The 27,258-nt window shown below is 48.4% G+C and overlaps 1 protein-coding gene across 3 annotated transcripts in view; it reads right to left on the minus strand.

Annotated features, from left to right (window-relative positions):
• Positions 1-27,258, minus strand: part of GPR26 (G protein-coupled receptor 26) — an 84,988-nt gene that overhangs the window by 33,565 nt on the left and 24,165 nt on the right. For 2 of the 3 annotated variants that reach the window (XM_036067149.2, XM_036067148.2), the window contains one exon: positions 26,719-27,156. The exons of the other annotated variant lie outside the window; for it this stretch is intronic. In XM_036067149.2, coding sequence (XP_035923042.1) covers positions 26,925-27,156 — 232 coding nt within the window. In that variant the 3' untranslated portion in view covers positions 26,719-26,924. Of the gene's footprint in view, positions 1-26,718; positions 27,157-27,258 lie in introns of those variants that run through there. 3 annotated transcript variants of the gene reach the window in all.

Below are 27,258 nucleotides of genomic sequence, written 5' to 3' on the forward strand. Positions count from 1 at the left end.
CCAAGCACTCCGTACAAAGGCGGCTCAGCATGACCAGATCTGCTGACTTTTCAAGAAATGCTGGAAATCAGGATTTTTGTGGAATGTATCTGCTGGTCACGAATTCAAATAAAAGTAACGTCTGGAGCCAGATCTGGTTTGTGGGCATGAGTTTGTGACTTCGAATTAGAGACAACTCTGTTAATATTTCCATTTCTTTTTCCTCCCCCCTGCACCATACCCGGAGAACTAATCCATGTGAACTAAGCTTCTAAAATCATATTATAACTCTAGGAAACAAGGGCATCTTTATTTGAACTTTAAGGGTCTGATTTAATCTTTACAAAGCATTTAACTCAATTATGACTTAAGCCAGTCCCCAAAACATCATTGCTGGAGATAAGAATGTTAAGAGGACATGAGGTTACCAAGATTATTTTGGGGCTTTTTTTAAAATTAACTTTTAGGGGGAACAAGTCACCTTTGTCTACAAGCAATTCAAATAAAGGATCTTCTGTGTTCAAACCTGTTTGTTACCCCCACTATCTGCTGATCCTTAATAGGAAGAGATGTAGTCTGCATTTCTTGGGATTTTTTTTTATTTTTATTTTTATTGCCTTTTCTGACCCAGAAAAGCTCAGTAAGATGCTACATGTTGCTTCTGTCTGATCTCTCTTGGAGGGGAAGTAGGGAAGCAGTAGGGAAAGGGGGTTCCCTGGGGCCAGGAAAGGATGTAGGAGAGAGGCCTCTCCCAGAACTGTGGTTCCTGGCACCAAAAATGATTCTGAGGGAAAGGGATGGGGGTGGGGATGGCTACCCCAAATAGGCTGGCAATGGAGAAAGATCTGGGATACTAGGAGTGGAGGTGGGGTACAAGTGGCGGGGAGAGGGAGTGCTGGTTGTGGGGGGTAGAGAAGAGGAGAGAACTAACCTCTGAGAGTGGTCTAAGTGTGAGTGGAAAACAGGTACAGTGAGGGGAAGGGGTCTGATTTGTTTCTTGACTTTGCTTGTCAAGAGTAGTTCTTCTTGAAATGAGTACAGAGGGTCATCTTTATTATAGAGCTTAGGGCTCTTGCCGTTGCAAGAGATAGAAAAGCAACTGAAATGGGCTTCAGATACAAGGGAATTCATTAACTAATGCAAATGAAACTTTATAAGTATGTGGACATCAGGCATGGCTATATCTGGGCACAAATGAGATCATGGGGCACCTTTCTCCAACTTTTGTATCTGGTTTCCTCTGAAGTTGCTTCCTGGTGAGAGGATTCTCAACATGTATTGTTAGAGATAAATCTTAGTAGGTTTCTACCAGCTTAACAACACAGGGGAAGAGAACACTTCTTCCCTAATAATTCCGGGAAAGTCTTCGGATTGACTGGGCTTCTCCAAACTTGGGTTGTGTCTAGGAAAAATACAGTTTTCTTTTAGCCTCACACTAAATACTTCTGAAACCAGATGTGTGGGTGTTTTCCACACCAACCAATTCTCCAACACCAGCTGTGTGTCCTATAATCCAATTCAGGTCTAACACTATCTACCTGGAGTTAGTGTTAGATCCAACAGATTAAAGGCCCAAACCCACAAGGCGCCTCACTTTAGATGTCAGTTCCAAGTCCACTGCACTTCTGACCAATTGGTTATAAATTGAGGTTCCCATGACTTCCTCCTTGGGTTTAATATTTTGCTAGAATGGCTGACAGAACGAAGAGAAACACTTACTTACATTTCCTGGCTTATGATATAATAAAGGATATGATAAAGGATGCAGATGAACAGCCAGATGAAGAGATACATAGGGGGAGGTCCCAGAGGGTCCTGAGCGCAGGAACTTCTGCGCTCCCCATGGAGTTGGGGTGCAGTACCCTCCCAGTACATGAACACCTTCACCCACCTGGAAGCCCCCCAAAACCTGTGTTGTTGGGATTTTTGTGGAGGCTTCATCAAGAAGGTGTGACCAATTATTAACTCCATTTCCAGCCCCTCACCCTCTTCCAAGAATGGCGGATGGGGCTGGAAATTCCAAGCTTCTAATCATGGCTTGGCCTTTTTGTAAAAGCCATATCCGGGAGCCCACCCAGAGTCACCTCATCAGAACAAAAGACATTCTATCACCCAGCAAACTCTAAGGGTTTTGGAGCCCTGTGTCAGGATCTGGGGTTAAAAACCAATCTTAGTAGGAACTGGAGGCAGAGACCAAAATAGATGGTTTTTAAAAAATGTTTAATCTTTTTTTATTGAAGTTTAATTAACAATCAGTGTTACATTAGTTTCAGGTGTACAACATGCTAATGCAACAGTTCTATACATTCCTCAGTGCTCACACGGTGAGTGTGCTCACCATCTGTCACTGAACAACGTTCTTATAATCATTGACTACATTCCTCATGCAGTGCTTCTCATCTTCGTGACTTATTTATTTTATAACTGGAAGTTTGTACCTCTATTCCCCCCCACACACACACCTCCCCTCTGGCAACCACCAGTTTGTTCTCTGTCTGTAAGCGTCTGTGTTTTTCTTTGTTTCTTTGTTCATTGGTTTTGGTTTTTTTCAGGTTCCACATTGTAAGTGAAATCATATGGGGTCTTTCTCTGTCTGACTTCTTTCACTTAGCATAATACCTTCTAGGTCCATCCACGTTGTTCGTTTTATTTCCCAGATCACATGCCCATCTCTGACCCAGTTTCTTTGGCACAGGGGATGTGGTACTCCTGGGGCCACGCCTGGGTCATGCGTCCACCTCCCAGACTGGGAAGGGGGATCATGCCTATCCTAAGAACTTGATGGGAGAATGAGAGAAAGGGTGGTTCTACAAAGGAAAACCAGGGTGCTCTTCTCAGAAAAGAGGGATTGCTCAGCTGCAAAAGCAACATATTAGCTCCGTGAAGACAGACTCTCACTGTTTTGTTGACCAATATGTCACTGGTGCCATGTGTCCACTCTGTTGCAGGCACCTCACTGGGAGCGAGAACACGGTGAACTGGTCCTTGCTGCAAGTTCTTATAAATGATCTTACGTAACCAGGCCTCTCTGTTCCCTTCAAGCACTAGATTGTCTCTGAGTCTGATTAACAAGATTCCACAAGCCTCCCAGGGAAATGTGTCTCCCTGCTGGGTGTACCCCATGCCTCTACCCCATATGTGTGTGTGGGGAGTACGTGTACTGAGCCCCAAGTTAACTACACTCTCTGAAGTAGAATAGCCCCCATGTGGGGTCTACAAGAACAGCACCTGTGGGCAGATGGCACCCACCCCCCCTCATTTGCTCTCTGCTTGCCCTGCTGTGACCTGGGGAAGGCTCTTTCCCTTTGACATTTAGTGGCCCTAAAAGACTTGCCTTATTATGGGAGAGGCAGCAGGGACATAGGTCTCCTGGATATGAATGGAGCAAGCACAGATGACACATTTCTTTGCTTCTGGTCGTGCTTGCAACCTCGATTCACAGATGCATTTATTTGGTTGCATTTTCCAAATCCCATCAATCTCTTCATGCACCTTTGCATCGCTGGTTGAATGTCCTTCCTGAGTCTTGTGTCTGAGAAAATGAGAAGAAACCCTTGAACCTGTACTAGTACATTTCTGCCATCCAAACTCAGGCTGTGGACTTTCTTTTTTAACTAAGAATTTCTGTCTAAAACTGTACTTTGTAATGTCAGGATGACTCTAACTCTGGGGTTGGGTATAGAAGGGCCTGAACAAGCACTTTATTTGAAGGTCCAGTAAAGGATAAAAGCACAGTCGTGAGTGGAAATGTAGGTCATTCTGTCCTCCTCCATCCACCTGCTGATTTCTCATCTCCCGACCCTGAACCTGACCCAGGGTAGTCAGGCTTAGGAACTGGGGACGCGGTTTTGCACAACCCGTGTGGAAATGTCTTGGTAGTATTAAGGAACGCTTGGAGGCAGATAATCTAGGGTAGGGAGATCAGGTGTTGCCTCTGCTTTGGAACCAGCTGATCCCCAGGGGAGCCTGGAGCTCAGGCAGTTTTGTGTTACTGAGGACAGTCTGGGCGCCATGTTTGTTTTCAACAAAAAGCCACGGTCCAGAAAGACTGGAGAGAGCACCCCTGCAGTGACAGCATGCTGGGCCAGAGTTCCCAGGAGCACATGGGCCTAACTCGAGGTCCCCATGTAGAGTCTGACTGCTGCTGGGCACCCAGAGGTCACCCGCCCCTTGCCATGCCCTTGACTAACTTGACGTGGCTGCAGGAAAGAGCAGACCCATACTACATCTGCATTGTCACTCCCCATACCTGCTTCCTCCATTCCTGCCTTCCCGCCTGTGCTCCCCCACCCCCGCTACAGTGCTAATCAGGGCTGTGTTGGCATGACCCCCGGGGAGCACGTGGTTTATACCAGTGTCTTTTCTCCCATTGATGACACAGACCCCCCTGAGGTACAGTGGAACGGTTGCATTTGAATCTGGATTCACCACTTAGCAAGTCTGAGATCCTAACCTCTCCAGGCTGAACTGTTTTCATCTTTCAAATGGGGATCGATCATAATACCAACATTACCAAGCTATTAAAAGATTGAATATTATAATGTTTATAAAGTGCTTGACACATGCAAAATAGTTCTTAAGATCTATGAGCTTTCTCTAAGAAATATTTACCTACGAAAATCCATCAATGTTGGTGTCATAGTGAGTAAAATGTTGGGGTCTATAAAAGCAGCGGGGCTCATAGATGATGGCTCCCTCACCCCTTCACCTCCTATCATGCTTATCCACAATGCCTCCTGACCTTTCTGGACTAAGGGAATTGGTCACTTTTCCCTGCTCTTCTACCAGCTCCTTCCGCGAGTCCTCCTTGTCCTCTCAGAATGGCCTTGATGCTTATTTTAACCTTGGTTCTTGTGTGGAGAGGGCTTTGGTGGGCACAGTACCATCATGGGTCCCAGCCAAGTCTTATCTGGCAGCTCTCGTGGCCCCGACTTAAAGATATGGTCTTCTCCACCAGCCGACACGTGAGGGTGCTAAGCACCTGCAAAGGAGGGACCACCTTTGGAGTCTTAGCTGGAAACCATTTTTCTAAAGCAAAGCTCACTCTCTCCTCCTAAGAGGCTGAAAGGGTATCATTTCACAGGTCCCGGAGGATAGAACATTGAGTCTGTTGATGGAGTTCTGAAGTTTTTTACTTTTTTCCCCCAAACATGTGTGTCTTCTTTTTTTCTTCTCTTTTTGGATTTTGAAAATGTTTCAGAGAGTTTCACCCTCTCTAAGTTACTGGAAAGTACTTTAAAGGGTTGATCCCATTTTCTAAAGAGGAAATTGAGGCACGGTACGTTCCAAGGATATACTAGAGGGAAACTGTTGAAGAGTATGCAGTTTGGAAGGGCGCCTGAGTCGCTCAGTAGGTTGTCTGACTTCGGCTCAGGTCATGATGTCAGGGTCCTGGTTTCAAGCCCCATGTTGGGCTCCCCGCTCAGCAGGGAGTCTGCTTCTCCCTCTCCCTCTGCCCTTCCCGGTGCTCATGCTCTCTTTCCCTCTGTCCCTCAAATAAATAAATAAAATCTTTAAAAAGAAAAAAGAGTATGCAGTTTGGAATGCCCCACACTCAGGTTCAGGTCTGGATCCTCACATCCTGAAGGAGTAACCTTACTCAACATACTCACTTATAAAAGCTAATAAATGTAGCTTTAACCTTTTTATTCTCTTAAACTTGTCTTCTGAAGAGCAGTTTTTAATTTTATGAATTCTGGCTTATCCATTTGTTGTTTGATGGATCATTCCTTTGATTTTGTATTAAAAAAATATGTGCCTAACCTGAGCTCACAAATATTTTCTCCTCTGTCTTCTTCTGCAAGTCTTATGGTTTTAGGTTTTACATTTAGGTCTGTGATCCATCCCTGGGAGAAAAATCTTTGCAGAGTTTCTATCTGACAAAGAATATGTATTCCAAATACATAAAAAAAACCCTCAAAACTCAACAAGAAAAAGACCTAAACAGCCCAATTAAAGAAATAGGCAAAAAAGTTGAACAAGCTTTATTAAAGAAGATACAAGGAGGGCAAATCAGCACATGAAAATATAATGAACATCAGAGTCATTAGAGAAATGCAAATTGAAACCACAATGAGAAACCATGACACACCTATGAGAATGACTAAAATAAAAAACCAACCATACTAAGTGTCCGTGAGAATGTGGAGGGCCTAGAATTCTCATATGCTGCTCACGGGAACGTAAAATAGTACAATTATTTGGAAACAGTTTGGTCGTTTCTTGAGAAGTTACACTTAGACTTACTAACGAATCCAGCAATTCCACTCATAGTTATTCGCCCAGGAGAAATGAAAGCATATGTTCACACAAAGATGGGTAGATAAATGTTCATTGTAGCTTTGTTTGTAATAGCCCCAAACTGGAAACAACCTAAATGCCCATTAACAAGTGAATGGATAAAAAAGACTGTGGTACATTCATGCCATAGAATACTACTCAGTAATAAAAAAGAACAAACTATTGGTAATATACAATGAACTGGGTGAACCTCAAGGTCATTATGTGAGTGAAAAAAAACCAAGCTCAAAAAGTTACATACTGTATGATCTTGCTTATATACTGATCATGAAATGACAAGCAGAGACGTGATAGACACTTGCCCACTGGGGCTTCTCCTTTTTGAACACTTGCTCTTGGAGCTCATCACCACTCTATGAAGCCCGGACCACATGAAGCAGCCACATGGAGGATAATAGAGACCCTCTGGTCTGCAGCCCCAGCAGAACTCCCAGCCAACAGCCAGCATCGCCTGCCATCTTGGATGTTCTAACCCAGTAGAACCCCTGGAAGGCTGCAGCCCAACCATTGTCACAGGGGGCAGAAGAACCTTCCCCTTTGATCCCAGGCAAACCACCAAATTGTTAAAGATAATGATATGGTTGTTGCCTTAAGCCACTAAGTTTTGGGGTGGTTTGTTATATAGCAATAGATAACCCAAATAGGTTCCTACATCCCAGTAGCTTAGTAACTCTGGTCTCAAACCTGTTTATAAGGATTTCCTGTGAATATCCTGGAGTCACCCCTCATAGGATTGACTTGAGCCAGTGTCCATCCATGAACTAGTATGACCACAGTCAAGGAAGGTGCCGGTCAGCTAGACCTGGATCATACATCCAGCTCTGGAGCTGGAATGGAGTCAGCTCTCAAACAGTGCCGCCCAGACAGGGAGTGGGGAAAACCCTTTCCCAAGGGAAGACCAAAATATGGTTACCAGAAGAATGGCACTGGGTACGGGCAGAGCAGACCAAAGCAAGGCAAGAGCCCAGCCTGCTACAACTAGACCACAGAGGACTCCCAGAAGAGGGAGGAAATGAATGAATTTGGGGATCCGAGAGGGTTGACATAACCACAGGAAGATTCATCTTTGTGCAGATCACGGGAGATAATTTTAGGTAAAGCATTTCACCCAGTATCTAGCCCATAGTAAGTGCTCAACTCCTGATAGCTGTTATTTTTTTGTATTTGTTATTACCACTACACTGTAGCTATAAATTATTAAGATACCCCTTCCTCTGCAGACATTAGCCCATACTTGGTCCCAGCCCTGGCCATATTTACATAGAAGTACATTTGGCTTTATTTGAAGGACTGTTCCCAGACTACGAGGCCCCAGTAATCAGAGGCAGAGAAGTGTTGTGCTTGTCTATTTGAAAAGCTGTTGTCTTATTAACTCTTAGCCCCAGGGACTGGACTCCGCGGTAGCTCCTCATTTAGGAGACAAATAACTCAGCCTGGCCTAGTCCTGTCTGGTTTTAAGGTTTCCATGGAGACTGGGGATGGAGACAGGTAGCTTCAGAAGCCCTGACACCTTCTCGTGCAGCCAGGAGCCCAGCAGTCCTGGGGCTCTTCTGTGAAATCAGAGATAGGTCGTGAGGGGTGTGTGTGTGTGCACACGTGTGTGCATGTGTGCACAAGTATGTGTATGTTAGAGACTTGGCCTTATGTAGCCACGTGTACACAGGGGCTACATATGTATGAGAGGCAAAGTACTCCTGGAAATCACAGCGGAGAGCCACTACTCATGCCCTGAATGATGTAAGAGAACTCTCCAGGCTGGCTGCCCCCAAAGCCTCCCATGAGTGGGGCCTCAGTGCTGAAGACTAGCTGGCTACTTGGTGCCCAGCATTTGTTAACCTTTAAGATCAGAGGTTGGACTGCATCCCCGTTCCAGCTATTTGAATGTCCCTGGCTTGGGTGCCTGCCCTTGGTCTGCTGCAGAGGCGACGGTGGGAGCTGTGACGTCAGTCTCGTGGAGCCTGGACTTCTTGCTGTCACAGGTAGCAGGTGGTTTGGGAGAGGAGATGAAGGGGAGGAGGTATCTGTGTGTCTCGGGCACACGCGCTCCATGTAGGAATCTATGTCTATGGTTTCACTGCAGAACTTTTGCTGAGCACATACTGTTCGCCTAGCACTGTTCCGTCCGCTGCTGAACAAGACGCAGCCCTTCTCCTTAAGAAGCACACAGTCTACGTGGGGAGGTGGACAAGCAAACCAGGAACTGGAGCCCAAGGATAGAGCCACCACCGTGCCCCCTGGGGACTGCCGTTTGCAGAGACCTGCCTAGCTCCCTTTCTGCTGAGACTGGTGTCTTCTAACCACCCAGGGAATGGTGTATGCACCTCTTTCCAGACCCCACCTGCTGTCAGAGGGGGTGGCCATGTGATCTGCCATCCTGGCCTGACACCTCTCCTCCCACCAGGACATGACTTGTGACCTGGTTCCTAAACAAGGCAGCCCTTGTCATTTGGTGAATGGGGAAGAGCTCTTCAAAGAGGAGAGCAGAGAGGAGGAGGACAGTGTGGAGGCGTCTGGCCAGGGTTGCCGAGGGTGAGCAAGGCTGGCTGTCTGGGCTGGCTGGGGAGTGGGTTAGTGCTGGACTGTGGAGCCTTGTAATCATCCATAAAATAGGGATTCACAGGTGTCTGCCAAGATGGCAGATGTGGAAGCTCTCTGAATTATTTTATTTTATTTTATTTTTAAAGATTTTATTTATATATTTGACAGAGAGAGAGAGAGGGAGGGAGAGAGAGCACAGGCAGGAGAAGCAACAGGCTGAGGGAGAAGCGAGCTCCCCGCTGAGCAAAGAGCCCGACACGGGGCTCCATCCCAGGACCCTGGGATCATGACCTGAGCTGAAGGCAGACGCTTAACCGACTGAGCCCCCCAGGCGCCCCTCTGAATTATTTTTAAAAGACTATGTCCAGGTAGCACGGTTGCATCACACACTTATTGCTGTGAATGTGGGGGGTCGGGGGCAGGACTCAGATCTCAGACCCCTTCTCTCCTCTAACTAGACTCGGCCTCATTACACTGGGGAGTCCAAAGTCACCGCGGACACCCCACTTAGATGCTGCTTCGCCATCTCGCACTCACGAGCCAAGCCCCTGACCTCGCCTCACCCAACCCGTTCTCCCTGCCACATCAAGTTGGCAGAAAGTCCATCCTTCTGCTTGTCCTGGATGAAAACCCTGGAGTCCTTCAACTTGACTCCCTCCTCGCACAGCCCCAGCCAGTTCCTCAGTCCGTCACGTTGGTGCTACTCTCCCAATACTTCCAGACGGGTCAGGTACACATCACTATGTTCCCGTTGGCCCTATTCTGTTGGGACCAAGAGCATCTTCTGGGCGTGGCCGTGTGGGCGCCTCAGAGTGTACCACTTCTATTGGGAAAATAGAAGTGCAGCCCTCAAGGAGGATCCGCTCGAGCTGCTGATCATTGACATTAAAAGAAGGAAGGAAAAAACCAACAAGCGAGCGCACTGGACCAATTTAGTCTTGTTAAATGCACCATAAGAACCGAGTGTGGGAGGGAGCATTTTATCAGCTTCCCTACTGTTTGGCATTGAAAAGGCGCCTGCTTGCTAACACGTCGTGGAGAAAGTCACTTGGAGAGTACAACTGTTGGATAAATAATAAGATGTTTCCCTGAATCTTATAGGCCACATGGGGGGTAGTTTTGAAGAAGCCGAAAATTGCCCGAAAAGGTGGAATTGCAGCTTTTTTCTGTTTTTTTTTTTTCATGACTTATTGGGGCCATTGGTGGTCCCCAGGTCCTCCTTCCATTTTCCAATGTTTTATTAAAGGGATATGATATAGATGGTAGTCAGCGTATGCATCTGCTCGGCCGGGCCAGAGCCGCCAGCTACTTAACCAAATGATCGTCCTCGTCTGGCTCTCAAGGTGTTTTGTAGATGCGGCTAACGTCTCAGTCAACTGACCGTCAATAAAGGAGATTATTGCTCTCAGTAATGCAGAGGTTGGGGCGGGGGGGTACTCATCCAGTCAGTTGAAGGCCTTGAGAGCAAAAATTGAGGTTTCCCAGAAAAGAAATTCTGTCGGAAGACAACCTTAGTTTCCAGCCTGCCAGCCCTACGAATTTCAGACCTGCTAGCCCCCATAATCACATGAGCTAATTCCTTAAAATAAATCTCTTACTATAGTTAGTTCTACTTCCCTAGAGAACCCTGACTGATATGCTTTTTTTTTTGCTTTTACGTAGTTTTAAGGCAAGAATCTGAAAGCGAAGTGACTTAAACATAGCGCGCACCACCCCCTCTCCAATCTATGAGGTTGGAAGCGGAGGCCCCCCCGCGAGTGAGGGATTGGGAAACAGGGGCATTAGTCTTTCTTTGTTTATTGCCAAGCTTATTTAGGGTGCAGAGAGAGCAGCCTCTTCTCTCGTTCTGATGCGGGAGCCCCTGCCCCAGCTCCCAGTCTTGGCTCCATCTTCTGTGCTCTGCCTTTCACCTCCAGCCTGTTCCCCAAACCACACTGGCCCCGTTTCCGCAGACCCCTCACTCCTCTGGCCAAGGTTACTGAGATGGCCTGGTCTTTCTGATCCTTTCTGCCGAATTTATGTCTTTCTCGAAACTTCTCCTGGCTTCGTCTCTGTGCCAGTCCCCTCCTCCTCTCTCCTGTCTTCCCTGGGTCCCATCTCCTATGGCTCCACCTGGGGCTTCTCTTGAAGACCTGGGTCTCTCTCACTGAGCACACAGTTGCGGAGTGATCCCTTCATTCATACAGTTTCAACCACCACCTGGATCAGATGATTTCCAATTCTCGTCTCCAACCAAGAACCCTCCCTCCTTCAAAGTCATCTCACCAGCTGTGCCCTGGACGTCCCCACTGGGGGCACCTCTAGCACCTCGGACTGGACATATCACCAGCAGACCCATCAATCCCACCCGTGTTCTTGATCTCGATGGGCAGAATTTCCTTCCACCGGCTGCTGAGCCATCGTCTCCCTGATCACAAGTCAGTCACTTTTGTTCATGTCTGATTTCCTTACGAGCAATACAAATGCTTCCACTTTATTTGGGAGAGTGAAGTTGGATTCCCCTGATTTCTGTAATGGCATAATTGGCTGCCTCTGCCCCAGAGAACACTTGCGGTAAGCATGGGTGCTGCTGTGTTTGTAATCAAAGAGCAAAATAATAACCAGCGGCAGTCGAGAAGCACAGTAAATGTGTTCGCAGTGCTTCTGATCAGTTCCCAGCCGTAGGGAGCTGGAACGCATCCTAGTGAGGAGAGGGACAGGGCGAGTTTGGGGAGAGCAGCACTCAGAACTCAGGGGGACTTCAGGCCTTGAAGAGGACACAGCCTGTGTCCTGCGTACAATGGGAGGGGTTGTGAGATGCTCAGGTTGATGCTCCAGGCTGCAGGTGGGGCAGGATTAGAAGGGTCAGCTTGGAGCCCAGACTCCTTCTGGGGATTCAGCTGGTCTGCGGTGGAGCCCCCCGAGGACGATTTGCAGCCCGGCGACACGCTGTCCTCGCGGGGGCAGCCGGGCTCCCCTTTGGCTCTGATGGCGGGAGCACTGCCAGGTGAGGAGACCCCCCGCAGCCACACGTCCTCGTGGGCTCCGAAGTCACCACTCTGCACTGCAGCAGCCATGCCAATGTCCTGCGCCCGGCCCACGCGGCATCTCCGACAGAAGTCCTTGCAGCTCTTTTCCTCTGGGTTTCCAGAGCTGCCCCTGCCCCTAAGCTACTGATTTGGGTCAGAATGAGCCTTCCCGTCTACCAGTTTCTAGAGCTTGTTCCGATGCATCAACCACCCAGGACTCACAACAGCCTCATGAGCTGAGCTGGGCAAGCCTGGGCCAGAGTCTCCAAATCCTTAGCGGCCCCCCGGGGAGACCCAGCGATGGGGGATTGGGGCCACAGCCAAGGTCACAGGAGACTCAGACTTCTCTCACTGACCCTCACTGTCTCTTCCAGAGAGGCTGCCCTGGAAGGCTAGAAATTTCAGAGACCCCAAAGAGTCTGCTCTTCACTCCAGAAAACACGCTGAGTTTCTCAGACATCGGAGACTAAGCAGGACACTAATGTAAGTGGAGCACCCACCGTGTTCCAGCACTTTCCAGGGGGAGCTCACCCCATCCTCCTAACGCTTGAGGTACCACGACCACCATTTTACTGGTGGTGGCTCTCACAGCTTAAGGTCACGTAGATAGCAATGCCTATTCTGTTCCAGGTCATTCTGATTCTGAAACCCGTGATTTTTTCTCTCATGCGTGCTGGAGGAGAAGCTAAGCAAGATTCCGGGTTAAAAAAACAATCTACACCTGCTCTGTAACAGTCCAGTGGTTAGGGGCCCTCTGGTGCCCTGCTTAGGTCTGCCACTGGTTGGATTACACTGGGTGCAGCTGGTGGGAGAGACAGGGAGGGAATGGACAAGCCAACCGTCCCTGGCTGGCATTCAGGGACCTGCAGCCCTGGGAGCAGGTGCCAGGACACTTCCCTGACCGAGAGGAGAGAGGAGGTCAGGCCAGTGCCGTCAGGAGTCAGGGAGGAACGTCAGAGTCAATACCAGAAGGTCAGGAAACAAAGAGCTGGAGGCTTGTCCAGAAATGCTCCACGCCTTGCTTTGATTACCATTATGTCTGAGTCGGGCTTCATTTCCGCGTGTCCTTCAATTTCAACCCCATCTGCTGCTCTTGCTTACCCAACTCCCACGCACTTCCCTTGTTCTCGTTCTCTTTGGGTTTAATTTCCATGCGAGGCTCTGCCTTGAGCTGGCTCACAAACCTGCAATTAGGAGGAGGCACCTAATAAGACCAGGAGCAGACTTCTGCACTGGGCAGCTGATTTTTTAAAAAATGAGATAAATAGGGGAAAATGTCAAAGGGGATCTCCACGCTGCTCCAGTGACAATTAGTGTGTGTCTGGGGGGTTGTGACCCTGCATCCTTAGGCTTATTTATTTGCTTGCTTGTTTATTTATTTTAGAGAGAGAGAGAGCAGGGGGGAGGGGCAGAAGGAGAGGGTGCCCCTCACACAGTGTTGCTAATAATGGAAATTCAATTACAGAAGCATTTATTTAGTACCAGCTGTGTACCTGGCTCTGTGCTGAGCACCTGGGATACAGACATGAGTAAGCTGCAGCCTCTTCCTTTAAATCTCATGGAGAGAATCAGGGAATAAAATAATGGTGGGTGTAATAAATGCCCCTAAGCATCCTCCTGAAGTTTAGATTTAGCCAACAAAATAAAAAGGGTAGCTCAAGGCTTTAATTTTTCTTTTTTCTTTTTCTTTTTTTTTTTTAAAGATTTTATTTATTTGACAGAGAGAGACACAGCGAGAGAGGGAACACAAGCAGGGGGAGCGGGAGAGGGAGAAGCAGGGAGCCCGATGCGGGGCTCGATCCCAGGACCCTGGGATCATGACCTGAGCCGAAGGCAGATGCTTAACAACTGAGCCACCCAGGAGCCCCTAGGCTTTGATTTTTCTTGAACCAACACCTATTTCTGGTCCATTCTTCCTCCCCAAGAGTGACATTCTCCTTGCTCTCTTCCCGCAGCTAGAGCCCAGTGCAGGGGTCAGAGGACCCGACCCAAACTCTTCCTAAGATACTGCTGGGAACAGCTCAGTGCCACGGGCCCCAAAGTGGCCACACACCGAAGCCATCTGGGTTGCTCATTGCCGGTGTCGATGCCAGGCCCTCAGCAGATTCTGATGGTGCAGGTTTGGGATTGGTCCCAGCAGTCGTGTTTGCAGTGATCAGTGCAGGCAATTGTGATGCACTCAGGTTTGGGAACCAGCAACCTAGAGCCAAAGGACGGTTCTGCCACCTGCTGCTGCTGGCAAGCGCCTCTTACCTCCTCTGGAACAATCTCAGGGTTAACTGAAAGAGGTCTGATGAAAAACTTCACACCAGGGGTAAATGATGAAATCACACGCTAAGCTGGGGATTCTTCAACTGGGTTCCACCAGACAGAAGTCAGTTTATGAAGTTGGATAGAAAATAGCATCTTCAGGGCGCCTGGGTGGCTCAGTCGGTTAAGCGTCTGACTTTTTTATTTCAGCTCAGGTCATGATCTCAGGATTGTGAGATGGAGCCCTATGCTGGGCTCTGCACTCAGCGGGGAGTCTGCTTGAGGTTCTCTCTCTCCCTCTGCCCTTCCCCTCCCCCAAAATAAATATATCTTTAAAAAAAAGAAAATTGCATCTTTATTTTCACTAACCTCCAGCTGAAATTCAGCAGCACCTTCAATTATAAATGCGGATAGGGTGTTCACCTGCCCACTTTGCCACCAATGGAAATCACAGGTAGCTTCATATCACTTTACAGTTGTTGCGGATACTTGAAATATTGTCGAGGCTCATCTTTTAAAAGGATGGTAATTCCTAGACTGTCACTAGAACTTAACATTTAATATATTAATAACAAAGCACATACATGACTATGTTGCAAACATATATTTTAAAAATATTTTGGAAACTACATTTTAATATAATTCATTTACTTTGAAATATTCTGTATTTTCATTCTTTTTTTTTTTACTTCATTCTTTACAAAAAATGTTATTTGTAAGAGGGGTCCATAGAGTTTACATACTGCCAATAAATCCATGGCACATCAAAGGTTAAAGACCCCTCCTTTAAAAGAAGACTTAGTAGGGATGAATTTCCTCTGATTAGGAGAATTTCAGGCAGTGTGCCAAAGTGAAGAATTTTTGATAATGGTAAAAGCAGGCATATTGTGTATTGATCAAGATATCTAGGAGTTGGGGGCACCTGGGTGGCTGAGTCGGTTAAGCATCTGCCTTCAGCTCAGGTCATGATCCCAGGGTCCTGGGATCAAGCCGCATGCTAGGCTCCCTGTTCAGCAGGGAGTCTGCTTCTCCCTCTCCCTCTGTCCTTCCCCCTATTCGTGCTTTCTCTCTCTCTCTCAAATAAATAAATAAAATCTTAAAAAAAAAAAAAAAAGGATTTCCAGGAGCTGGAGGGAATCTTTAGAGATTTAGAGCTTTACTGGTTGTTGAATTAACTTTATTCAGCTTAAATTTATACCTAATAAGATGCACCCATTTTTTTCTGTGTGTTCATTGTTATAAAATTGTGGCAAAAAAATACATCAACTTTACCATTTAACCAATTTTTTGAGAGAGAGAGAGAGAGAGTGCAAGCACGTGAGCGAGGCTGGGGGGAAGGACAGAGGGAGAGGGAGAGAGAGAGAGAATCCTATGCCGGCTTCATACCCAGTGCGGAGCCCAACACGGGGCTCAATCTCACAACCCTGAGATCAAGACCTGAGTTGAAATCAAGAGTCGGACGCTCAACCAACTGCACCCCCCGGGGCACCCCACCATTTAACCCTTTTTAAGTGCACACAGTTCAGCTGTGTTAAGTATATTCACACTGTGGTAGAACGCAACCATCCGAAGCGTGGCAGTTGGGTGAGTTCTGACAAATGTAAACACTTATGTAGCTGTCAGTACAACTAAATACACAGCTTTTCCATCACTCCCAAATGTGTCTTCGTGCACCCAGTCACTGTAGACTAGTTTTGTCGTTTTTTTTTTTTTTGACCATTTCATATCGATGGAATCCCAGAGAATATACCACAATTTTTTACTCATGTGTTGATGGATGTTCGAGTTGTTTCCAGTTTGGGGGTGATGAATGAAGTTTCTACAGACACATGTGCACAGGTCTTTCTGCAGACACATGTTTTCATTTCTCCTGGGAAATCTGAGGAGTGGAATTGCTGGATCCTGTCGTTAAGTGTAAGTTTACCTTTATAAGAAATTGCCAGACTGCTTTCCAAAGTGGTCGTGTCATGGTGCCTTCCTGCCAGCAAGGATGGGACTTCCTGTTGTTCCAGTCCTCCCAGCACTCGCTATTGCTAAGCTTTAATTTCAGTCATTCCCTGGGTAGTGGGATCTCACGCGGTTTTAATTTGCACTTTCCCAGTGGCTCATGATGTTGAGCACCTTTCTCTGTGCTTGTTGGCTCTTCTTTGGAAGCGTCTATCTGAAACTTTCACCCCTTATTGGGTTGTCTTCTTACATATTCTGGGTATGATTCTTTTGCCAGACACATATATTGCAAATATTCTCCCTATTTCTATAGCTTGTCTTTTCACTTTCTTACTGGTATTTTTACTATGATAAGATCTAATTCATTGACTTTCTGCAGTCATGCTTTTTGCATCAAAGACATATTGGCCTGCCCCAAAGTTGCAAGGCTCTTCTCCTATGTTTTCTTCTGGAAGCTGCATGGTTTTAGTCTTTACAACATTTGGGTGTATGATACATCTCAAGTCAAGCTCAGTGCACGGGCTGAGGGATGGGTCAGGTTTATTATTTCTTCATGTGAATATGCAGACACTCCAGTAATACCCATCTACAAAGATGATCCTTTCTCCTACTGAACTGCTTTAGCAACTTTGTCAGAATCAATGGACCATGTACATGTTGGGTCTATTTCCGGACTCTCTATTCTTCTCCATTGATTTATATGCCTGATTTACACCACAACTTTATTTTTGAAGATGAGAAATCTGGAGCCGAGAGAGGGAAGAGACTTGTATGAGATCAAACCAAGTAAATTAGAGGCTTGGGACAGAACTTGTTCATATTCATCTTCAACTCTTGCTGGAAGTCAACAAAGAGGGAAATAGTAAATAGTAGCATGGATATTGCTGCTGAAGGATAATGCTTGCTTGGGAGCCCACCAGCCTGACTGTAGTGGCCCTGCAGAAGTGAGAGGCTGGTGGGGCTGGAGGTGGTTCCCCACACGGCAGCCGTGGGACCTTCCATGAGCCTTTCCAACCCTGTAGGTTTCTGTGTCAGTCAGGGTTCTCTAGAGAAACAGAACTAACAGATACAGACACACATGCACACACATATAAATTTATTCTAGGAATTGGCTCATGCAATTTTGGAGGGTGAGAAGTCCTCTCATCTGCCCTCTGCAAGCTGGAAACCCAGGAGAGCCATCAATGTAATTCACTCCAGGTTCAAGTCCCCGAGAAGCAGGGTAGCCAAAGGCAAGAGCAGATCAATATCCTGGATCAAACAGTTTGGGCAGAAGGGGCAGATCCTTCCTCCTCCTTTTTGTTCTATTCAAGACCTGGAGGAACTGAGTGGGGCCCACCCTCACTGGGAGGATATATTGTTTTACTGAATCCCACTGATTCAAGTGCTAATTTCATCTGGAAACACCCTCACAGACACACCCAGAAATAAGGTTCAGCCAAATACCTGGGCACCCCATGATCCAGTCAAGTTGATCAATGAAATTAACCATCACAAATACTCAACTGGAAAATGGTTATAAGAAATAAAACCAACCTTGTAGGAGTATTAGGGAATTGAAGAAGGTGATGCTCTGGAAGGATTTAGCACAGCATCTGGAACACATAGGTTCTCAGAGGTTCTCAGGAACCTGAAACTCTTCATACCCTTAGCATAAGGGTCTTTCCTCCTGCTGCCAACCCCAGAGATGTCCCCTGGTAGTGACGAGGCTCTCGTTGGCTGGGACATCCCATTGCCAGGACATTCCAGTTCCCTCCTCTTTCTTCCTTGTTCCCCTGGGGCCTGGGCTGGGACCCACACGCCACTCCCCTGAGGCCACCCCAGCCCTCCTCGATGCAACTGGGTGCTCAGCTCAGCTCCGCAGGGCCCGAAGAGGCCCCATCCGAGCAGTGGTCTGGACCCCACCCTGAGAGGATATCTGTGGGGCACACCCCAAGCTCATCGAGGGAAGGGATGCCTCCTGTGTGGTGACCATTCTGGAGGCATCTGTGGGCCCAGTGAGATCGGGGCAGGGACTGTGGGTCCTTGAGGAGGTGCTGGAGATGTTTAATACCGCACGATACCTGGTTACTGTCAGCAATTAGTCATCTAGCAAAGTCTAAGGAACCGGGCCCAAAGTGGCCAAGTTGCATGGTATCTGGGAGGGGTGGGGGATGCGTCTCCCAGGGACAGGCAGTCAGTCCCTGGGCAAGTGTGTTTGGGAGGGGGTGGCTGCTGTGGGCTTGGGTGAGTCAAGAGATGGCCCCAAAGGATGAAGACCTACCCCTCAGAAGGCTGTGTGAGGGCCGGGGCATCTGCGGAGTGGAGATGGGAGAGAAAATAGAATCCGATACAGGAAGATAAGAGATAAAAGAAGTATACACTTATGTCCCACCGTGAAGTTATGTAAAGCCAGCATTTCTGACAATTAACCTGTACATGAGAAAAATGTGTTCACACCAGGTCATCAAAGTATGGACAAGATTTTATAACAGGAGGCTTTATTGGACAGAATCACAATATATACTCCCCCCCATATTAACTATCGATTCTATCATAAAAATATATTACAACATTTGATATGTTTTCACAAAACACAAGCCATTGTAAACAGAGCAGGCAACATTGGCCTTGGATTCAAAAATCTTGAGTCCCGTTGCAACAGAAAAACAGTGTTGGCAAGTGTATTACATGAAAGGTAATACTGTCACATTGGGAGGACTTCTAATAATATGTGTGTGTGTGTGTTTAATGGAGCTATATTTCTGTTTAATAAATTAGGAGAAAATAAAGTTAAAGCTACAATGTTAACAAACATTAGAGACTGCTAAAATTTTGCTTCATTTTTTTTTTTATACTCAGTATGCAGCTGTTTGAGTTTGTGAACATTGACCCATACACATATACTCATGGGCACACAGAATCACGACGCACGTGTTCATGGGCACATTTGCTCCAACATAAACATATCCATTTTCCTATGGGTCTGACATTAGGGATAGAACATTGTACAGGAGCCAGATCACTTTGTCTCCAGGAATGAAATCTCTTTTATTTTTCTAAATCCTGGTTTCCGAGTATTTTTCAAGTATCCAAATATAAACTACATTTCCACGTGGAATCCTAAATGAGGTGGCACATACCTTAGGTTTCTTTAATGTGGGCTCCCTTTTGTCATCTACTGGCCTGTCCTCTGGATGCCCCAAGCTATGGACAGTGTAAGTCCCCCACCCCACTTGGCACAGACACCAAAAAATAATGAAATCTATGAAAACTCAAGGTAAGCCGAGAATTTGACTTTGGTGCTCTCATTATGTGGAGCTTCTAAGAGTTCCAAGGGTGAAATCTAACTAGTCTCCTCTCAAGAGAAGTGATGGTTCTCCCACTGGGCACTGAGCAGGGTAAACCTCTGTGTGGGAGATGGGCATGCTCCATTCAGGAGGATGAACAGGGAGATTGACCTCCACAGGACACAACAGAGGGATAGATTTATGTCCTCCTGGGAGCTGTCTCACCAAAATGGGTAACGCACGTCCAAATGGCAAGGGTTTCAATCTCTTCTCCCAAATGATCCTGCAAATGTAAAGATGGGCCTATTCCAATATTTAGAAGAATGCTCCGTGGGGTAATGAGGGGAAGGCAAGGCACCTTTATGATGTGTCACTGGACTGCCAATGCTGTTTGTGCAATTCTGCAATTAACCAGGTTTCCCCTGGGGAAACCCTGATGGGCTTGGCGAGACACCATCCTCATTAAATGTCCCTCAAATATTCCAGAAGAGATTATATTTACATGCTTGTTGTAAAACAGGATTGTTGAGGTTTGGAATGATTTCAGTTTTCAGGGGAACTTGGCATTTAAAGGTTTTTAGAGCATGGGGTTTGGTTACAAGTAATTAAAGCAGGGATTTGGTATTAAATGACTTGAAGGCAAGGCAATGGCAGGCTGAGCCTTTAGGGACTGGGTGTTTGGTATTTTAGCCAGGCATGACCCATCCATCGCTTTGCTCTGGTCATCAGGAAATGGACCGGCTTAGATGAAGGAATCAATGGCGTGCCATCATGATGGCATCTGATGCTCTCCCAGACACAATCCCTCTGGACAGGATGGGGTGAGACTGAGGCCAGGGCCTTGATGGTGATGATCAGAGTGAGCTTCCATGTCCAAATACAGATTCTGGGTTCTTTGAAACTATCAGAAACATGGACTTGAGGTTCTCTTGAATACATGCAACAGCTCTTCTGCACCAGGGGAGAAATAAGATCCTGACTATAAAGTCACGGGCCCGAGGGACAAAGGACTCACGAAATGTCACAACTCAGTCTTCCTAAGAGCACAAGCATTCCCAAAGGTGCGCACAGTCATCTGAGTTGACTCCAAATTATTTTAAAAAATCCTTAAAGATGGGTATACGTGATAAACTACAGCACTGCTAAGATTGAGTAGATTCATAATGTTTGACCTTGAAATGCTAGAGACATCTTTACATGACGCTCCGCGTGAGCTGATTGTACAAAGCCTGATGACAGTGTGGGTGTGAAGGGGGTGGAGCTGAAGTGCCACACGGCACAGGACAACTTTCGCAAATATGGTTGTTCCTGGTGGCTCCGGGGGTACGTGGTAGTGCCCATTAGGACCCTGCATATGTAGTGATTCTGCATATGTACACTCACTCCTGAAGATACACCTTTGTGTCCACTCGTGTATATTGTCAGGGAGGTGCCCTGGCCAAGTGTGCTTGGTTTCTGAAGAATGAATTATGCCCTCCTCCTGCTCACAGTTAAATGTAGATGCTCCTCAAAATAAATGCAATGCATTTTTGTCCTTCCTTCCTCCCTCCCTTCCTTCCTCCCTTCCTTCCTTCCTTCCCTCCCTCTTGCCTTCCTTCCTTCGTTCTTCCTTTTCTTTTTTGATAGCTAAATGCATGTAGACTCCCCCCCCCCCCCCCCGCGCCCACGTTTTCTCTAAAAGATCTCATTTTGGTACTCCTAACTTCAAGACTTGGATCATCTTCCACGGACCACAGATCACGTTCACTCCCTCAGGAGACGCTTTCTGTCCTCTGGGCTCACTTGACACCAATCCTGAACACGCACTAAGCCCTTAGCCCATAAGACTCCTTACCGGGCACCTTCACCTCTCCTCTGTGTCTTGTCCTATGTTCTTCCCTACTACGTGTTCTGGGCCAATGTCATTGCCTCTAAAAAGCCTTCCAGAACCCTCCTTCCCCACTGGCCAAGCGCTTCAGCCCTCCCTCTGCACCCCCCAGCGGTGTGCTCACCCCTCCCGGGGCAGCCCCGCTTACGCTGTAATTTCCTGTCTCCCCCAGAGGCTGGCACAGTGCAGGGCCGGGCACACAGAAGGTGCTCAGGAAACATCTGAGGAGTGTCAGGCACGTATTTCTGCAGTTCTGGGCTGGAGCCTGCAGCTGCCACATGGCACTCCCTGAACGGCTCCAGGACTCTGCTTTCCTGGACCCCCCCACCCCCTGCGCCCCCCGCAGACCGCCGCGTCTGCCGTGATGTCTAGGTCAGGCTGCCCGAAACCACGTGTCCCAGCCACTTCCCTGTCCCGATACAGATTCCCCGGGAAGATGAGCAATTTCGTGCCCTGTATTTGTGGAAGGAGGCACGAGGAGGCCTTTGACCTCATGGCTCCGTCTGAAGTGGAGAGGCAACAGCAAGCCTGAGCTTCCTGCTTCCCTTCCTTCCCCCAGCACCAGAGCAAAGGCGGCTGGCCAAGGGATGGCCTAGCTCTTCTGGGGCTAAAAGGCCAGTCGGTCTTGAGAGAAAGTGGGAGCCCGCTGGGGACGTGGAGAAGCTTACAAGCCACGTGGCTCCCAGCCAAGTTTCCCCTCTGAACCCTTAAAAGCAAACCAGGGAGGCCACCTCCACCCAACCTCTCCTCCTGGCCAGCTCAGCCTGGGGTCCTAAGCCAACACCAGTGTCTTCCACGGAAACCCTTCCGGCTTCAGGACATGAGGTTGACTTTGGTGCCAGGACGCTGCTGTGTTGTTCTGATGTCATGAGGGCTGTTGGCCCAGAGTTTCAGGAAAATTCAGGTTGACAGTGAGCCCTCAGACACCGAAGACATCTGGTCAGATAGATTTCCTGGGAACCATAATCCCGGGTACAGAGGTGGCTGCTCAGCCTCCCCCTCTGCCCCCGAACTCCCCTAGAGGAAGAGAAGTCCGGAGAAGTCCTTTCCAAGCAGGCGGCGGCCGAGCGAGGCAGGGGCCCCGGGGCCCGGCTGGTGGGTGGGGGTGTTAGCACAGAAGTGGGAGCCAGGTGTTCTCTGCTGCTGATGGACAGACGCCCGCTGTGCCTCCAGCTGCCTCGAGCTGGGTGCCGCTGGGGACTCCCCACTGGCACTAGCCTTCCCTTCTGGAGACCATGGCCCTGTTTTGCGTTGCCCCTCACGTGTCTCTAACTGCCGCCCCAGGATTTACAGATCTTCTCAGAGGTCTGAAAAGGAGATGACAGTACCTACATCCTGGGGTCACGGTGAGGACTCGTGGAAACACGACCCGAAAACCCTCAGCCCGGCGCTGGCTTGTAGGCTTCACTCAGTGCACACGAGCTGTTAGGACTATGGACGATGGTCATGACAAGGAGCTGCTCCCGGGGGGACGTGGCCGGGTCAGCCTTGCTGGATGAAGTGGGGAACCGAACACAGACCCGCACCCAGGGGCCGGCCTCCGGCACTGTCTCCTTCTGGCCCGGCCTCCCTGGCCTGGCTCCGCTGCGGGGGAGGGAGGCTGGGTGGCAAGAGCACTGGGCTAGCTGTGGTTAGCGGCAGGGGGGCCAGATGCCGTCGGCTCCCACAGCCAGGCTGCCCCAGCAGAGGTGCAGTCGAGACCCAAGCAAGTGTCCCCATGGGACCCTCTGAGCGCCAGCTTCCTGCTCTCTAACAAAGTGTCCCGGCCCATCCTCTGCCGACACCCCGCGGACGCCCGTGCTTACTACCCGGGAGCCCCACGGAATGGAATGAGGCAGCTTTGCAAATACCTTTGGGGGGGGCAGCTTTTCCACCTGAGTCTCTGAAGATGGGTTTTTAGAATTTCACGGAGTGAGCGCTATGTCGCTCTGAGAGCGAAATGACTCAGCCCTTAAATGAGGCTGGAGATTGAACTATCTGGAGATCTGGGGAAAGATACAGGACGAAACAGAGATATTTAGAAAGGTCCAGCTTTCCATGGAGTTTATCCAGGTGTCCAAGATCCCCATTCTCGGGGAAGAGTTGGGAAGCCCCCTGCAGCAGTCACCTGGGCACGGATGTCTGAAAATGCAGAATCCCAGGTCCTGCCCAGCCCTCCTTGGACCAATCTCCAGGGAGGGGGTACAGGAATCTGCATTTTTAAACAAGCTCCCTTGGTGATTCTTGTGGATAATGAAGTTCAAAAGCCAAAGGCTGTTCCAGATGCTTTAGACCTTCCAGGAAAGCGGTGGGAGCCGCAAATATATCCGGGACCTCGCTCTTCCCTGTGGTGCTCACGGTCCAAAGGAAAGGAGCCGATGCAAGGAATTTCTGGCACCTAATAAAATATCCTCATTAAAACAATAAGCCATCTGGATTATCCTGCGTTTGGGTTAAATTCTAGAAATGCAGGGCCACAGGCCACACCCCAGGCATTCTCTACCTGCCCCCACGTAGGCTTGGCCTGTCCTGTCTGTCTTCTCTCAGAGAGAAAGGCACCATGAAAAGAAAACTAATTTCAGAAACACGAGGAGAGAGGTTTATTGCTCAGGGTGACAGGAGACTGAGCTGAATCCCAGAAGGCATGGACCGTTGGTATCCGGTGGCTCAAGTCAACTTCCCTCAGGACCCAGCTGCCTTCTAAGTAAAAACAGGCTGGCTTTTAGTGGCGCAGCTTTGGGAGGTCAGCTGACCACGAGACACACAAACCCCAGATGCCATGACCCTCACCTGAGCTGCCAGTCCCTTAGGGGGGTCCTAGGGCTCTGACGTCCTCTCCTTCTAGAAGAAGTGCAAGAAAAAGATGGAGTAGTTGCAAAGTGACTGAAAGAGCCACCCGGGGTCGGTTTAAATCTACATTTTAAATTAAACAAATTAAATCTACATTTCTGATCATGTAGGGCTAGAAACAGAGCCCTGTGTGGGGGGCCAGGAATCGGACGCCCCCCCCCCCCCCGCCCCCAGGCCAGGCGTCAGTTCCAAGCTTCCTGATCCAGCTGTCCACCGGAGTTTGGCCCTTACACATCGAGCCTCAGGCAAGACTGAAGTCAAGTAAGTATTCCCAGGCCCGCTGATCTTGCTGTTTCAGAGTGTTTTACCTGAGAAACCCATGTTACGTTTGATAAATTAAATTACCAAATGAGGTAGATAATTCACCTGGGAATAAGGAAGCCAGGGGACAATTTTATAGACTGATATAGATGAATACCAACATTCATCTAAGGGTAATTACAGCAGAGTTGGTTGGTGCTGACCCCTAATGTCATGTTTTTCTCCTTGCTTCTCCTTGGCTTTTAATGCCTGTCTGAACAATAGTGAAAACACCCCCTCGGCTGACTTATCTGGGCTTTTGTCTACATGATGCCAATACAACTCGTTTTATTGTGGGTTTTGTTTTAGCAGTCTATGGGCTTGGCAAAAATTATGACATGTATCTTTTTAAAATGCGTGGTGTTGTGGGTGACAGATCTTTTGTTTTGTTTTGCTTTGTTTTTTAGCTCAAGAAGAGGTAAAAGAGATCTAGTTGCATCTGGGAGTATAATAGGTTGCCTACATAGAACAAGCAGAAAGAGGACTTGACAGAGTCATTCCCCGACATCAATGAAAACACATTTTGCTGCTTGAAATTGACTGTCTAGTGGCCTCATCTACTAGGTCACTACTCCTCTGTTGCCCAATTTTGAGAAGATTTGCGTGAAAAGGGAGATTGTCAGATTCAATTGTGGCTATCTTCTTGACTCCATACTTGTTTTCAACCTCATCGGTACCTTTGGTGTTGGGACAAGCGGGGTGGAAGTGAACAGCTGCTTGTCACTAGGAAAGTTCACAAAAATGAATGTCGACTGTGATTCAAACTCGATTCAAACGAATGTGCTCTGAATCAGAGCAAGTTTTCAGGAACACACAACGTCATGTCTTGGGAGTGGTGTGCGGGGCTAGGTGCTGAACAACCAGCTCTCTGTGGAGCAAAAGTCCTGGTTTTAGACTTTGCTGATTTTCTTGGCCTAAATATTCCCATCATGGCTGATTTCAAGCTACCAACGTGATGTCCCTGAACATGGAACTGGGGGGAGAGCGTGCCCCACGGGGTCCTCCAGGCAGGTGTGAGCACACCTCCAACTATAACTGACAGGCGCCAAGGCCTGGGAAGCTACATCTGTCCCTGTTCTAGTCTCCATGAAAACCTTGAAAGTAGGCAAGACTAGGCCAGGCTCAGCTATTTGTTTTCTAAATGGGAAGCTAAGGTAAATCAGACAACATCTTTTCAAGGAGATGTGCATGAAACTTCTCTGTCTTTCCATACTGGGGACCCCTGGCAGTAAAAAGTGTCAGGCTCTTCCCAGTTGGTCCCTGCTGGACCGTGTCCTCCCCCCTGCACTTCCAAAGTTAGGACACACAGAGCTGGAAAGAGAGAATGAGCCCTCGGAGTCTGTGGCTCCCCATCCTTTCTACCTAGAGGCATCAGAACAGAGGACCAAGAAATAACTGCTCTTAGCATTCACACGTCTTCCGAAATAATAAACAAAGACGGATGGGCAAAAATCTCAGCCCACTCACCTTGGCTTTCCATAAATCAAGATGGGGCTGCCAATGGGTTGGCATAGGTATTGAAGTTATCATTGTCAATAAAAATGTCACTCTCCCTTCACTAGCACAGGGCACTTTCTTGATCACCTGGGACAGCCTCGACTTCTTGTTGATAGACTCACAGAGACTAGACGTGGAGCCACTGGGATCCTGGAACACAGTGCCTTAGAACCAACGCTAAAACCCCGCTCAGGTCAGTTATTGTGGGTGGCTCTCACAGAATGTGCCGGACGAGATGTGTGAGACAAGGTGAAAAGCCTCCTGCAAAATCGGGTCACACCCAGGGGTGGGGGCACCAGGCAGCCACCTTCCTCCTGCCTCTCCTTGGCTCCAATAGTTATGACGTGTGAATCAGAAGAAGGTGAGTTCAAGGTTAGACCTCCAAGAACATTATCACATGTATTACCTGCCTATTTGAACCATTTTCATGCTAAGATTGTCTACACACACAGACGTTAGCTTTTGCGGGGATGCGGGGGACCAGAGTTTAATCCAATGTAACCATCTCTAAGACCACTGCTCAGCAACAAATGGGCAGCCGCTAGTTGTTAAACATTTTCCCCTTGGGCTCAGGGTCCCAAGAGTCCCAGCTGAGCACAATTTAGTGAGTCCCAGCTGGATAATATTTGGGTTAAAGCAGCCGCCACTACCACGTGGAGAAGAGCAGCCATCCTGGACGTAAGGCCGAATGGCCACTGCCAACTGCACTTTCAGCATGACTGATGTCCCATGGAGACCACCACTATTCTTCAGCATGGAGCCCCAACACCTAGTGGTTAGGAAGCAGGTGGATGCCATGCTTCCCCACCTGCCACCAGCACTGCGTGTCCTTGATCAAGACCAGACTCAGCGTCACTCCTGGGGAGTCTCTGGTGAGTCCAGGAGCCCAAAGGAGCTTCTCCAAAAGAAAAACCCAGAGTGAGTAACCATGGTCATCCTTTGGTACAAAATAGGGACAGTCCAGCCTCTGCCCTTGAGGAACCAGGAAGCAGGCTTCAGGGCCCCTGTGAGCCAGGGAACCGGAATCGCTGGCCGGACAGGTGGGTGGCAGCTGGGGGTGTCCACCCAGGAGCCCAAGCCCTCCCTCCCCGCTTCTCACCAACTGTCTCATTCCTCAGTCTCCAGCAAGAGCGACGTCCTTCACTCAGAGACCGGCAGGATGTTCTGGCTGTGGGAGTCGCCCACGAGGCCCGAGGAGCGCAGGGAGCGCCTGTGGAGGAGCCTGTTCAGAATCTCTTTGCAGCTTTTGCGGTACTGATGTCGCAGTAGGGAGTACACGAAGGGGTCAGACGCGGCCTTGCTGTAGGCCAAGCACTTGGACAGCACCCCCCAGTGGGAGCCGATGGGCACCGAGGAGGACAGCTCCACCAGCCTGCGGAGACACGGGGAGCCCGTTACCGAGAGCACAGCCTCCTGGCCAAGCCTCAGCTTCTCTGGGACTGCCTCCTGGACTACAACTCATAGCAGTAACAGG

This window comes from Halichoerus grypus, chromosome 7, assembly GCF_964656455.1.
Source record: "Halichoerus grypus chromosome 7, mHalGry1.hap1.1, whole genome shotgun sequence".
Lineage (NCBI taxonomy): Eukaryota > Metazoa > Chordata > Mammalia > Carnivora > Phocidae > Halichoerus > Halichoerus grypus.